At 42.2% G+C, this 13,978-nt stretch overlaps 1 protein-coding gene across 1 annotated transcript in view; it reads left to right on the forward strand.

Moving 5' to 3' along the window:
- Positions 1 to 13,978, forward strand: part of LOC115141882 (cell adhesion molecule DSCAM-like) — a 138,685-nt gene that overhangs the window by 82,677 nt on the left and 42,030 nt on the right. The window contains exons 4-7 of the mRNA XM_065000380.1: positions 9,622 to 9,768; positions 9,964 to 10,242; positions 10,463 to 10,738; positions 12,620 to 12,916. Coding sequence (XP_064856452.1) covers positions 9,622 to 9,768; positions 9,964 to 10,242; positions 10,463 to 10,738; positions 12,620 to 12,916 — 999 coding nt within the window. The remainder of the gene's footprint in view (positions 1 to 9,621; positions 9,769 to 9,963; positions 10,243 to 10,462; positions 10,739 to 12,619; positions 12,917 to 13,978) is intronic.

Here is a 13,978-nt window from a genome sequence, read left to right on the forward strand (position 1 = left end):
TCAGTAAAAATACTTTAAAGTACTACTTAAGTAGTTTTTCCGGGGTATCTATACTTTACTTTTTTTTTTTTTTTTACAACTTTTACTTTTACTTCACTACATTCCTAAAGAAAATAATCTACATTTTACTCTATACATTTTCCCTGGCACCCAAAAATATTTGTTACATTTTGAATGCTTAGCAGGACATGAAAATTGTCCAATTCATGCACTTATCAAGAGAACATCCCTGGTCATCCCTTCTGCCTCTGATCTGGCAGACTCACTAAACACACATGCTTCATTTGTAAATTATGATTGAGTGTTGGTGTGCCCTGGCTATCCATAAATAAATAAAAAACTAAGAAATGGTGCCATCTGGTTTGCTTAATATGAGGAATTTGAAATGATTTATACTTTTACTTGTACTTTTGATATTTTCGCAATTACATTTCCTTTTGATAGTTAAGTGTATTTTACTCAAGTAGTATTTTACTGGGTGACTTTCTCTTTTACTGGAGTCATTTTCTATTAAGGTATCTTTACTTTTACTCAAGTATGACAATTGGGTACTTTTTCCACCACTGATTATTTTGGGGGGATGGGGTGCTTGCTGGAAGTGAGGGAGAGAACAGTTTCCCTGACAACGTCAGTAGTTGTCAACACCTCCGTCTTAATAGTGACAAATGGTACTTATTACATCAGCGTTAATTTCCCCCCATCTCCTTCAGATGAAGATACTTAGCCTGCACTGATCAAATTGTGTCAGCATAATTACTGAGAACAGACCCTATTAAAAGCCAGGGCTTCAGATTCAGTGTCGAGCCTCATGGTTAGGCCTATCATTCAGCTGCATCTCTGGGAGGCTGATGTAGACCCGTATACAACCCGTATACTAATGTCCTTAATTCCAGAACTCTACTCACTCAGACAGAAATACTGTAGAAGAACAGGCAGGGGGGTAATAGACATAGGGCTCAATTCAATGGAACTGCACTGCAGTATTTACAGTAGATAGGTGCTTTTTCCCAAATAAAATTACAGGATGGTTTTGGGTGCTGATAAAAACCTACTTCTCTTACCAAGTAGACTCCCTTCACAGGGGCTTCCAGTTGTGTGTGGGGGCAGTAATTTGTTTACAAATACACTGCATTGTAAGGTAGTGTGAATGCTTATCACTATGAAATTATTAACGGGGCACCAGTCCTTTCTTGGACAAAATTGGTATTCTATGACTTGACTTATGAGTTATTTACAATAACTTTGTAAGACTAAAATTTGAATAATAGCAATACATTGAGTTAATCTGAAGGTATGAATTCTTTAAGAATATATTGTAGTTATTTTCCAGAATAAAAGACAAACACAAGTGTTTTATACAATCAACATTTAATAACGCTAATCAAAATATTTACCAAAATAATGAGGGATCATAAAAAGGTAGGAAATAGAATGAAAGACAAGAAAGAGACCAAGATATCTGAATATTAAAGATGTGATACTCAGTCTGTGAACAGTCTGTTGTCCCTGGCTCTAGCTAGGCCACATGGAGGTGAACAAAGGCAAGATGGCAGTGTGTCCTCCTTTGTCCTTAGTTGAGGGGTTTCTTTGTGGTGGTTTATTGCTCCTTTCCTCTGAGTTTGGAAGGCCCCTCATGTGCTGCTCCTCTGGGTTGTGTCCCAGGTTACCCAACATGTACTTTTTCCTTGACTTATCAGTCCACTTATTCTTGCCATTAAAGGTGAAGGTCCAGGCCCTGTTGTCAGCCTACTGGCCTACTGTCCAGGCCCTGTTGTCAGCCTACTGGCCTACTGTCCAGGCCCTGTTGTCAGCCTACTGACAAATGTCAGCAGTTTGACGTTCTACAATGGGTGGTCCCTAAAACACAGTGTTCTGAAAGATCGACAGACGAATGGTAGATGCACATTTAAGTACTACTTAAGTAGTACTTTAAAGTATTTTTACTGAAGTACTTTCAGTAGGCTGACACAGGGCCTGGACCTTGGAGGTTCTTCTCCCTCCTCGATAGAAGTCCAGTTTGAGAGGTCCAGCTTGAGACGTCCAGCAGGATAAGAGGCTAAAAGAGTGAGGGGGAGACGTCAGAGCCCTTTTGTAGTCCTGTGAGGTCACATGGTATCACACCTAGGTGTGAAGGCCCACTTTATGACCCTTTGTCTTGGATAGAGAGAGAGAGCGCTTGGAGGACCTCAGTAGTCCATAACAGTTCAGCATTATAGACAGTAAAAGGATGTTCAACATTGTTCAACATATGACATTAAAACAGCACAACGCTACATCATGAACATTTCTATAGCAGGTTACATTTATTTCCAGCCTCACTTTTGTTTTTCGAAATAGAGGCCAAAACAAACCCTAAAATGATTCACTTTTAATTTCATTAAAGTTTAATTTAAAGCTTAAACCTAGCTTTAAAATAACCTCAATTACCATAAGCAATTTCATCAGCTTTATATATGTGGATTTGGTGTTGCCAGTAGCTCAGTGGAGAATACTGTTGTTTCTCTCTGGTTGGGGACTGCATGGAGAGAGAATGAAATTCACAAATTAGTGTCGTCTGATGGGATGGAAATGTGTTAATTGCTGTTTTTAAGCTGCTGCAATAATAAGGTTATGATGGCAGACTGCTCATGGCACATTATTTAGCCCAGAACCCATATAAACCCACAGAACTGTTGGTTGGTGAAAATAGAGTGCTAAATGTAATTACTCATTTTACAATCCGTGGATATTCTACATCGTCAAATATACATTTAGTGCCAGTGGAAGTGTTTAAAGCTGTGGTGTTAGTTATCTGGTTTAATGTGAAACGTGCAGGGTTTCCTGTGGCATTGGCTGTCCTCTCTCTTGTAGCCTACACAGAATGTTGCTCTCCGATACAAAGACATTTCAGACAAGAGGTAATCATTTGACAGAGAGAAGTGTGAATGTTGTTGTCTCTGGCTGGAGCAAACACCAGCCTTTGTCCTCCCAGTTGATTGGTTTTGCTTGCAGTGTGCTATCTGTTTGTGCTGAAGCTAACATTAGCCAGCCCACCAGGCATCTCTCAGGGATAACTGACTGCCATGAAGAAGATTACAACCACATACAAACATCGCACCTCACAGCTAAAATCCCACCATGCTCTGTCCAACAGTTTTCTCACTGTTGGCTAGAGGTGCTGATACAAGGAGCCAGCTGTAGTAGAGTACATCTAAGGGTGGCTAGCCTGTCTCTCTCTCTCTGCACTGTACTGACCTTGGCTTCTGGTTGTGTGGAAGCAGCACGGAGCCTCTGTTGTTGTCAGAGCAGAGGGAAGAAAGAAATAAAAGAGAACTCTGAGTACCTTTCATCAGGCCAGGAGTCAGAGAGAAAGAATAGCACTCCCTCATTATGCAGTATCGTGTGGAGATGAGAGCGGTGGTCGAGGAATGGCACGTAGGGAGAACACCTCCACAATGGCACCAGGTATGCAGAGAGCACATGGAGGGAAGGTGGATTAATTATTCATGCAAGTACAATACAGTAGCTCCCTGCCTGCCTGCTGTCTCTGTGCCCAGCCAGGCTCAAACTAAAGGCTCACAAACACATCGCACTGAATGTGCATCTACCATTCGTCTGCCGATCTTTCAGCGCACTGTGTTTTAGGGACCACCCACTGTAGAACGTCAAACTGCCTACATTTTTCCATGCGATTCTACATGTAAAATCAGTACACACTTGGTTCACAAATTACTTTGAGGTGCTAAGTACTCTCAGCCAGCAAACGCTATTGGTCTGTCTGAGCCCTAAGGCTGTGTGTTTCTTGGATCCACAGTACTGAACAACTCAGGTCCCTGAGGTTTTGCAGGCTGGAACTCTGTTGATGTTTTTGAAGAAGCTAATATAGTCCAATAATCTCCTGTATAGGTCTTGTATTACTAATAAGGGTTGAAGCCTCATTGATATCACAACTTGAAGAAGGAGTTTGAAATACTAACAAGCTGCATTTGAACTTTTGTTCAGTTCAGTCAGTTATTGATGTGTAAAGCTAATTCAAGCTAATTCAGGACAACCATTGTTGGTTGTGTTTAGGTACTGTATAGGTCATTCTATACTCTACTACACTGTTCATATGTGTTAGTGGCTACCAGAATTCTTTTATACGCTCCTTCACAATCCAAACTAGCATTTTAATTGCCGCCTGTCTCTCATCGTGTAGTGAGCAAGGCTGGGAGGTCAACCTCTTCAAGAGTCCACTGGGATATGTGCCAATAGTGCTCACTGAAATGTTTTTTTATCGTTGTATAATCTAGCCATAATAATTGGTACTAGCATATCAGACCTACTGTATAGCATATGCTTTTGTTTGCTATTTTAAGAGGTTTTCTTCTGTAAAATACTGTACATTCATTCTATATGCTATTTCAGATAAAGTCCTATCCTTCAAATATAGTCCTGAATCACAGGTTCAAACCAGAACTTGGATCAAAACTAAAGAGAGTAGAAAACAACTCTGCATGATTTATTCAAATGACACATTTCACATGTAAGATTTGTGTTTAAATATGCATAGTTCATCTCATGACAGCTGGGCATTTTTTGCATGGATTGATTCAACCCACCTGAATGATTTATGATGAATAAAAAGGCATCTTTAATTTACTGAGGAGAGGTAAATAACACCAGTCACTCATTGCAAAATGAGGCCAATCACAACAAGCCATCAAATAATTCCTCTAAAATCACTTCTTGATTTTACAGATCTTTGATCTTTGAGAGGATTAGGGTTGAGTGACGGATCAAAGGAGTTACTATGTGTCCTTAAGTGGTGTTTTGATGTAGCACAAAGGAGAAGAGGGGAGATGGTGACACGCTTCGTCACCCTTCCACACACATTCATTATTAACGCTCCACAGTGCGCTGAGTCCCTACCCTACACGTGGGTCGGTGTGGTGTGGCTGGGCCAGCTGTCTAGCGGGCTGGGCTCTGTGTACTGGAAGAGATAGGATTATTATATATACAGTATGGCTTGCAAACCCCTCTAACCTCAAATAACAGGAGTCAGGACACATACTGTACATGTAGCTGAATAGGCAGAGAGGACAGAGAGAGGACAGAAAGAATTGGGAAGGATGTTAAAATGGGATGAGGGACTGAGCGATGGATGAAGGAGAGGAAGGTCCAGAGAGAGGGCAGAGAATGTTTTATATTATTCAGGGTGTGAGGACTGGGCTGTTGGTGAATGTAGCCGACGTACACTATGACAGCCATGATGGAGCCATGTTGTCAGCCCGCCGGGTGTCCATGCATCCACCCTACTGCGCTATTAGCTGAGGAGGAGCTCCCTGACTCCCTGTCCTTGCATGGTGAGGTCAGCAGCCCAGTGACCTGACCTCAATTATACCAGATTAGAGATCAGATCCCCGGCACGCTGACCTCGGAGCAGCCACCAATTAAACTCCGAACATGCCCTCAGAAAAGAACATCCTGTCCAGGAGGACAAGGAGAGAGTGTGGAGGAGCAGGCGGAGCCAAGATCCCTGTCACTACAATGTCCACACCTATTTCCCATACATTTTTCCCATTGAGGTTTTCGACAATGCTTTTGGGTATTGTAGCATTTTGTACTGCTATTTCCATGTCTTTGACTACAGATCTGTATTTGTGTCTTAGCATATTGCTTTAGTCTCCCTATCACACATTAGCTGTTGACGAAGTTGAATACACAGCTGTGTGTAGATTCACTCTACCAATAAGTTTAGAGCTAACCCACTGGGCACACACTGGTTGAATCAACGTTGTTTCCATGTCATTTAAATGAAATTACGTTGGTCCAATGTGGAATAGATGTAGAATTGATTTCTGTGCCCATTGGGAAGCCACATGGCCAGAATAATCCTATCCGTCATCTCTCTATGGAACTGGGAAACACAGTCTAAGTCACCAGAGGAGCCAGAACCCCCTTCCCTTGAAAAGGAGGATGCACATTCTCATCTACAAGTCGTGTCTTATTTAGCATTCTTAGTATGCAAGTCTTATTTAGCATTCTTAGTATGCAAGTCTTATTTAGCATTCTTAGTATGCAAGTCTTATTTAGCAGCTTAGTATGCAAGTCTTTTTTAGTATTCTTAGTATGCAAGTCTTATTTAGCATTCTTAGTATGTGAATCTTATTTAGCAGCTTAGTATGTCAGTCTTATTTAGCATTCTTAGTATGCGAGTCTTATTTAGCATTCTTAGTATGCAAGTCTTATTTAGCATTCTTAGTATGTGAGTCTTATTTAGCATTCTTAGTATGTGAGTCTTATTTAGCATTCTTAGTATGCAAGTCTTATTTAGCATTCTTAGTATGCAAGTCTTATTTAGCATTCTTAGTATGCAAGTCTTATTTAGCATTCTTAGTATGTGAGTCTTATTTAGCATTCTTAGTATGTGAGTCTTATTTAGCATTCTTAGTATGCAAGTCTTATTTAGCATTCTTAGTATGCAAGTCTTATTTAGCATTCTTAGTATGCAAGTCTTATTTAGCATTCTTAGTATGCAAGTCTTATTTAGCATTCTTAGTATGCGAGTCGGGAGAAATTTGATTTAGTCCCGGGCAAAGTGAGGGTGATTAGATTAAGTGTGTTTCTGGAGAACGAAGGGAGAGATAGCTCCTTCAGATCAGCAGGGCTGGGAAGGGAATGTGTGGAGCTGGGCTGAGCTAGGCTGGACAGGGCTGGGAAGGGCAGGGTTGGGCACGGCAGGGCTGGGCTGGACAGGGCTGGGAAGGGCAGGGTTGGGCACGGCAGGGCTGGGCTGGGAAGGGCAGGGTTGGGCACAGCAGGGTTGGGCTGGACAGAGCTGGGAAGGGCACGGCAGGGCTGGGCTGGGAAGAAGAGGGCAGGGCAGCACTCCTGGCTCTTTTGATGCTCTGCCTTTATCACAAACACCAGGCTGCCTGTTTCAATGATTTCACCTCAGGTTCAGAACCTTAATCTATACATACAAATATGCTGAGTATATAAAACATTATGGATGCCTGCTCTTTCCATGACATAGACTGACCAGGTGTATCCAGGTGAAAGCTATGGCCCCTTATTGATGTCAAATCCACTTCAATCAGTGTAGATGAAGGGGAGGAGACCGGTTAAATAAGGATTTTTAAACCTTGAGACAATTGAGACATGGATTGTGTATGTGTGCCATTCAAGACAAAATATTTAAGTGCCTTTGAAGGGGGTATGGTTGTAGGTGCCAGGAGCACCGGTTTGTGTCAAGAACTGCAACGCTGCGTTTTTTTACGCAGCATTAACAGTTTCCCGTGCGCATCAAGAATGGTCCACCACTCAAAGGACATCCAGCCAACTTGACGCAACTGTGGGAAGCATTGGTGTCAACATGGGCCAGCATCCCTGTGGAAAGCTTTTGACACCTTGTAGAGTCCATGCCCCAACTAGTTGAGACTGCTCTGAGGGCAAAAGGGGGTGGGGTCCAACTCAATATTAGGAAGGTGGTCCTAATGTTTGGTATACTCTGTGTATACTCGGTGTATAACAGTACTGTATGTCTGGAGGATCTGATACAGGCTAACATTGATAGGGACAGAGTATTGAGTACTGTGAAATCAAAAGCCAGATGGTGGAGAAGGAGTCAGAGGCAAGGAGAGAGAAAGACTACTAGAAAGGAGAGCGAGATATGAGAGAGGAAGACTAATAGAAAGGAGAGCGAGATAGGAGAGAGAAAGACTAATAGAAAGGAGAGCGAGATAGGAAAGAGAAAGACTAATAGAAAGGAGAGCGAGATAGGAGAGAGAAAGACTAATAGAAAGGAGAGCGAGATATGAGAGAGGAAGACTAATAGAAAGGAGAGCGAGATAGGAGAGAGAAAGACTAATAGAAAGGAGAGCGAGATAGGAAAGAGAAAGACTAATAGAAAGGAGAGCGAGATAGGAGAGAGAAAGACTAATAGAAAGGAGAGCGAGATAGGAGAGAGAAAGACTAATAGAAAGGAGAGCGAGATAGGAGAGAGGAAGACAATAGATTTTCTTTCATTTTGATTTTCTGCTGCAGACTGCTGAGCCCCTGTCTTCTCTCTAGCATCCCCTCTTCCTGCTCTTCAGTCTGTCATAACACAATAACAGAGGTCTGACAGCTTAAAAGACACTGGAGGAGCATGGAGGTGCTTGGGGAGAAAATTGCTGCAGAACACAGGCTGCTCAGCGGCTAGAGAGAAATACCATTTTGTCTCGCACAAGATGGATTCCACTGTGAGATTGCAGGGTACCAAAGACAGAATCAAAATGGAGAACCTTTAAAAAAGCTTCTTTTTTTTAATACATAATTGCTATTGGCCTATGTTGGTGATATCAAATACTCTGATACAAATCACACCATTTTATATTTTCACTTTGATTGTACAATGTATTGTGACAATATTGAATATTGAAGAAGTAAATCATACATATCATTTATGAATATCAATATGAAAGAGATATCATTTTGATGTATCTGATCTCCTCAACCTTTAAATAAATGCCTGGCAATGATAAGGGCACGCACACACACACACACACACACACACACACACACACACACACACACACACACACACACACACACACACACACACACACACACACACACACACACACACACACACCCTCCCTCTACAGATCGCACTGCTGGTTGCCCGTCACACAACTGCATTTAAATCAGGAGCTAGAAACCCCTTCAGGATATCAAATCCATGGACTCTGGTGTCTATCCTAACTAGGTCAACTCTTACAATAGCTGCAGACTCTTTCTCCCTCTCCTCCCTCTCCTTCTTTTTACTACCTTTCAATAGTGGATTTTTATTTTTTATTTATTTGTATGAACAATAGATAATGAATGAATGATTAAATATGCCAATATTAAATGCAGGTAAAATATTTCTTTATCCGGTCCTTTTGTATTTTTCTACCAATTGATACTTGTCATTGATTCTCTGTAGATTTCAGGCCAGAATGGTGCATGACGTTTTACAGTCCATTTTGATCAGGCTTTATCTAAAGACACCTTCCTCATTGTCAGAGACAAGGCACAGCCCTGCTACTGTAGCTGGTTTTAACTGAAGCTGCCCCTGGCTGGTGTTCCTTGGGGCCTAAATGCTCACTAAGCTGTCTCTGTCTTAGCATGCTCGCCACAACACAGTGAAGACAATCTCCTGTAAATTGCTTTTTCGATCAGTTTTGACATCAATCTGCTCTCCTGGGGATAATGCATGCATATGATTGCGAGAGGAAGGTATCATTCCTTATGGATGTTGACAACCCCACTCAGTCGGGTTTGATCCCCAGAATTAACATAATATTATTGCACAGACTGAACTGCTAGTGACACCCAAAGAGGATTTGGTTGCTGTAGCAGAGGTTTAGACCAGATAGATTGCTGGAGCTAGGGAGGGCAGAGGCCAAATGTAAAAGTTATCTCAGGTAAAAGGTCTTGGTATGATATGTTTAAGGATATGTATAATCAAACTTATCTAGATAATTCAGTACTGTTTGTGAATGCCATGGATTATGCGGGACCGGGTGTCTTTTCCAGCTGGATGGCGTACTACAGTAGCTTCCTATGAGCTGATTGGCTCCTGTCATTTTTACGTGAATAATCCCTCCTTTCTTTCTCTCTCTTTTTCTCTTCCAGGACCTAGATTTCTCATCACAACCACAGGAGCCTTGTATATTCTGGACGTCCAGAATGAGGATGGATTGTATAACTACCGTTGCACCACACGGCATCGCTACACGGGCGAGACCAGGCAAAGCAACAGCGCCCGGCTTTTTGTGTCAGGTCAGTCTGTGCTGCCCTAAATACCTAAATAACGGTACCCCAGAAACATCTAGATATCTGTACAGTACACCATGTTGCAGTAATACATCAGACAACTCTGCATCTTCATACACTGCAAAGTCCACAATACAGTGAATGCTATCGTAACACTCTCTATTCTTATCATAACAACTTCTCTCTCTTATCTCTCATAAGATCCCACCAACTCAGAGCCGGGGATTTTGGATGGCTTTGACCGTCGGGAGGTCATGGCGTCCCATCGGGTGGAACTGCCCTGTAAGGCGTCGGGCCATCCCATGCCCAAGTACCGCTGGCTGAAGGACAACAGCCCCCTGGAGCCCGACACACGTTTCCGCCAGAGTGTCACGGGCCTGCTGATAGAGAGCGCCCAGCCCACCGACTCTGGCACCTACGTGTGTGAAGTGTGGAACAGCTATGGCAACGCTGAGGTTGTGGGCCGGCTTATGGTCAAGCGTGAGTCCAAACACCACATCACACTCACACATCAGGAGCTATCCCAGCCTGGGTGCCATGATGTCTCTGCATTAGCTGCTCTAGCCCTGTCACTTTGTTGATCTATTTCTTTGATAATGTTCTCACAACAAAATAGTTGTGTCACGGTATAAGAATGTCATAGGCCACCAGTTTGGTTTGTGGTTTTTGATGTGTGTTCTGTGTTTTCTCTGGTGTCCAGAGCCTCTGAAGGCGGTGGTCAGCCCACGAAAGGTGAAGGGCAGCGTGGGTAGTAAGGTGTCCTTGCATTGCAGTGTCAGTGGCTCTGATCAGTATGAGCTGTCGTGGTATCGTAACGGAGAGATCATCTACCCTGGCAACAACGTGCGGATCACAGGCATCAGCAGGGAGAACCTGATCATGGAGGGCATGGCCAAGAGCGATGGCGGGGCCTACCAATGTTTCGCCAGGAAGAACAAAATGTCTGCTCAGGATTTTGTTCAGGTCATTTTGGAGGGTGAGATACAGTACAGGTTTCTTATAAAGATCAATGCTACTATGGCAGTTATTTGATATATTGGTGTTCTTATAATAAGACAGTAGTTAAAATATACAACCATGTGTTTTTTTTTCATGTGTACTGTACTGCTTGGAAGTTGACTATAGCATGGGTGGTTACGGTTTTATGTTGTGTGTATGTTTTGTGTCCATGTACTGTACCAGTCAAACATTTAGTCAGACCTACTCTTTCCAGGTTTTGTCTTTAGTTTGACTATTTTCTACATTGTAGAATAATAGTGAAGGCATCAAAACTATGAAATAACACATATGGAATCATGTAGTAACCAAGAAAAGTGTTAAACAAATCAAAATATATGTTATATTTGAGTTTTTCAAAGTAGCCACCCTTTGCCTTGATGACAGCTTTGCACACTCTTGGCATTCTCTCAACTAGCTTCATGAGGTAGTCACCTGGAATGCATTTCAAATAACAGGTGTGCCTTATTCATTTGTGAAATTTCCTTCTTAATGCGTTTGAGCCAACAGAAGATAGCCCTATTTGGTAAAAGTCCAAGTCCATATTATGGCAAGAACAGTTCAAATAAGCAAAGAGAAATTACACTCTATTACTTTAAGACATGGTCAGTCAATCCGGAAAATTTGATGAAACTGGCTCTCATGAGGACAGCCACAGGAAGGAAGAACCAGAGTTCCCTCTGTTGCAGAGGATACGTTCATTAGAGTTACCAGCCTCAGAAATTGCAGCCCAAATAAAAGCTTCACAGAGTTCAAGTAACAGAAACATCTCAACATAAACTGTTCAGAGGAGACTACGTGAATCAGGCCTTCATGGTAGAATTGCTGCAAAGAGACCACTACTAAAGGACACCAATAAGAAGAAGAGACTTGCTTGGGTCAAGAAACACAAGCAATAGACATTAGACCGGTGGAAATCTTTGAGATTTTTGGTTCCAATGGCCGTGTCTTTGTGAGACACAGAGTAGGTGAACGGATGATCTCCACATGTGTGTTTCCCACTGTGAAGCATGGAGGAGGAGGTGTGATGGTGTGGGGGTGCTTTGCTGGTGACACTGTCTGTGATTTATTTAGCATATGTGGGAACTCCTTCAAAACTGTTGGAAAAGCATTCCAGGTGAAGCTGGTTGAGAGAATGCCAAGAGTGTGCAAAGTTGTCATCAAGGCAAAGGGTGGCTACTTTGAAGAATATAAAATATAAAATACATTTTGATTTGTTTAACACTTTTTTGGTTACTACATGATTCCATATGTGTTATTTCATAGTTTTGATGTCTTCACCATTTTTCTACAATGTAGAAAATAGTAGAAATAAAGAAAAACCCTTGAATGAGTAGGTGTGTCCAAGCTTTTGACTGGTACTGTATGTGTAGTTGCAGCAGCAGTGACTTAGCAGAAAGGGATTTTGGCCCTGGATCGATACAGGGCCAGTGTTGTGCTCCTGCAGAACAGCAACTGTTATTAGGGTTACTACCCCAGTCAGCTTTAAACTGAGCCTGATTACTTGGGCAACTGTCTCGCATGGCCACGGAACTGTATAAGGAGGATATTGATGATCTATAATGATGTAGAACATGCTAGAGTTATCAGAGAGCAACAGCAGGCCACTCTAAAATAGAGCTGTTTTCTATCATTAAGAATTGTTCTTGGTTTTGTGTTGCACGTTATTTTCACACTTGTAAGGAATTATTTGAATTGTTTTATGTGAGCGACACCTTAGCTGACTAATGTCAGTATAGAATATGTTTACAATGTTCATACAGTACATGATGCAGAGATTTGTCAGGTTTTTCTGTCCAAGCCTCTTGTTGTAGTCATATTAACCATTACCCATGGTCTCCTCCTCTCTCTCCCCTTTCAGACGGCACTCCGAAGATTCTGTCCTCCTTCAGTGAGAAGGTGGTCAACCCCAACGAGCCGGTCTTCTTGGTGTGTAACGTCAAAGGCACTCCCCCTCCCTCCTGCACCTGGAACCTGGACGACGACCCGGTCATCAAGGACAGTCACCACCACCCTGGCCACTACGAGACCCACGAGGGCCACGTGGTCAGCCAGCTGAACATCACCCACACCAAGGAGGTGGACGGAGGGGTGTACCGCTGCACCTGCAGGAACTCGGCCGGGGCGGTCTACCACCAGGCTCGAATAAACGTAAGAGGTGCTTGTCAGATCAGCTCCTCCAAAACAACAAAAACATACACCTAACTCATTTTTGTTTGGTTTCCAAGTTAAATGCCTGTTTCTTTGAGGTTTTTGTTCTATTCTCCCTCCTTTGCTAAGTGCCTACATATTCCTAACCTTTTTATTTCTTTCTTTATTTCTTCCTTTTATTCCTCAGTTTCAGTTTCAGCTTTGGACTCCATTGTTTAGTTTCTCCTAATTTCCTACATGTTTTTTTTATTTTTATCCCTGTGTGGATTTCTCTTGTCACATTGCCCCTCTTTGTATGATTGTGATACTCCAGCCTCTATAGCTTTTTCTATTCTAACACTGCTATTTCTAGTCGCCCATATGTTGTTGGCCTGTTTGCATGTCAGTCCCTCATACTGTCAAAGACAATGCCAGGTCACAACCAATCATGTTTTGTCAGTGTGCGTTTGTGTATGTGTGATCCATCCATAACATGTCTGTTCTATTGATTGTGTCTCATTTGTTGGACAGGGACGTTCTGCTTGCTATAATACCTCTCTTCCTGTCTTTAATAGTAATCTGATCCTCTACACAGATGCAGAGATGTTGCAGAGATGATTCCCTTCAGCTGATTTACACTGCTGTTCCATGTGTATATGTTTGAACACATTTGACCAATGTATTTTATTTGTAGGCCTTACTGACAGGCAGGTTTTCAGCCCAGTGTGGTGTATACTGGTAAACGTTGTACTGCATGTTTCTATGCTGGTGGTGTTTTTATCTTAAGACTGTAAAAGGGATTATAGTTCTCTCTCTTTTGTTTCCTTGGTTAGATTCTTACTTACTTTTTTGTTGTTGAATGTAGTTTATTTATTCAACGAGACAGTTAGTTTCAAGTGGCTCTTGGATTTGTAATGCAGATAACTCATACAGTGAATATTGTCCACTAAAATGTTCTGTCTTTCAGCTGTCAGCCAACCCTACCTTGTCCTTGTCTAATTTGGTCCTGATTTCACAGCCCTCTCTTCAGAGTCTACCATGAGGTCCTGTGGTAAAAACAAACACATTTGGGTGTGCTGTCAATACATAC

The sequence above is a fragment of the Oncorhynchus nerka genome, linkage group LG14 (genome assembly GCF_034236695.1).
Source record: "Oncorhynchus nerka isolate Pitt River linkage group LG14, Oner_Uvic_2.0, whole genome shotgun sequence".
Lineage (NCBI taxonomy): Eukaryota > Metazoa > Chordata > Actinopteri > Salmoniformes > Salmonidae > Oncorhynchus > Oncorhynchus nerka.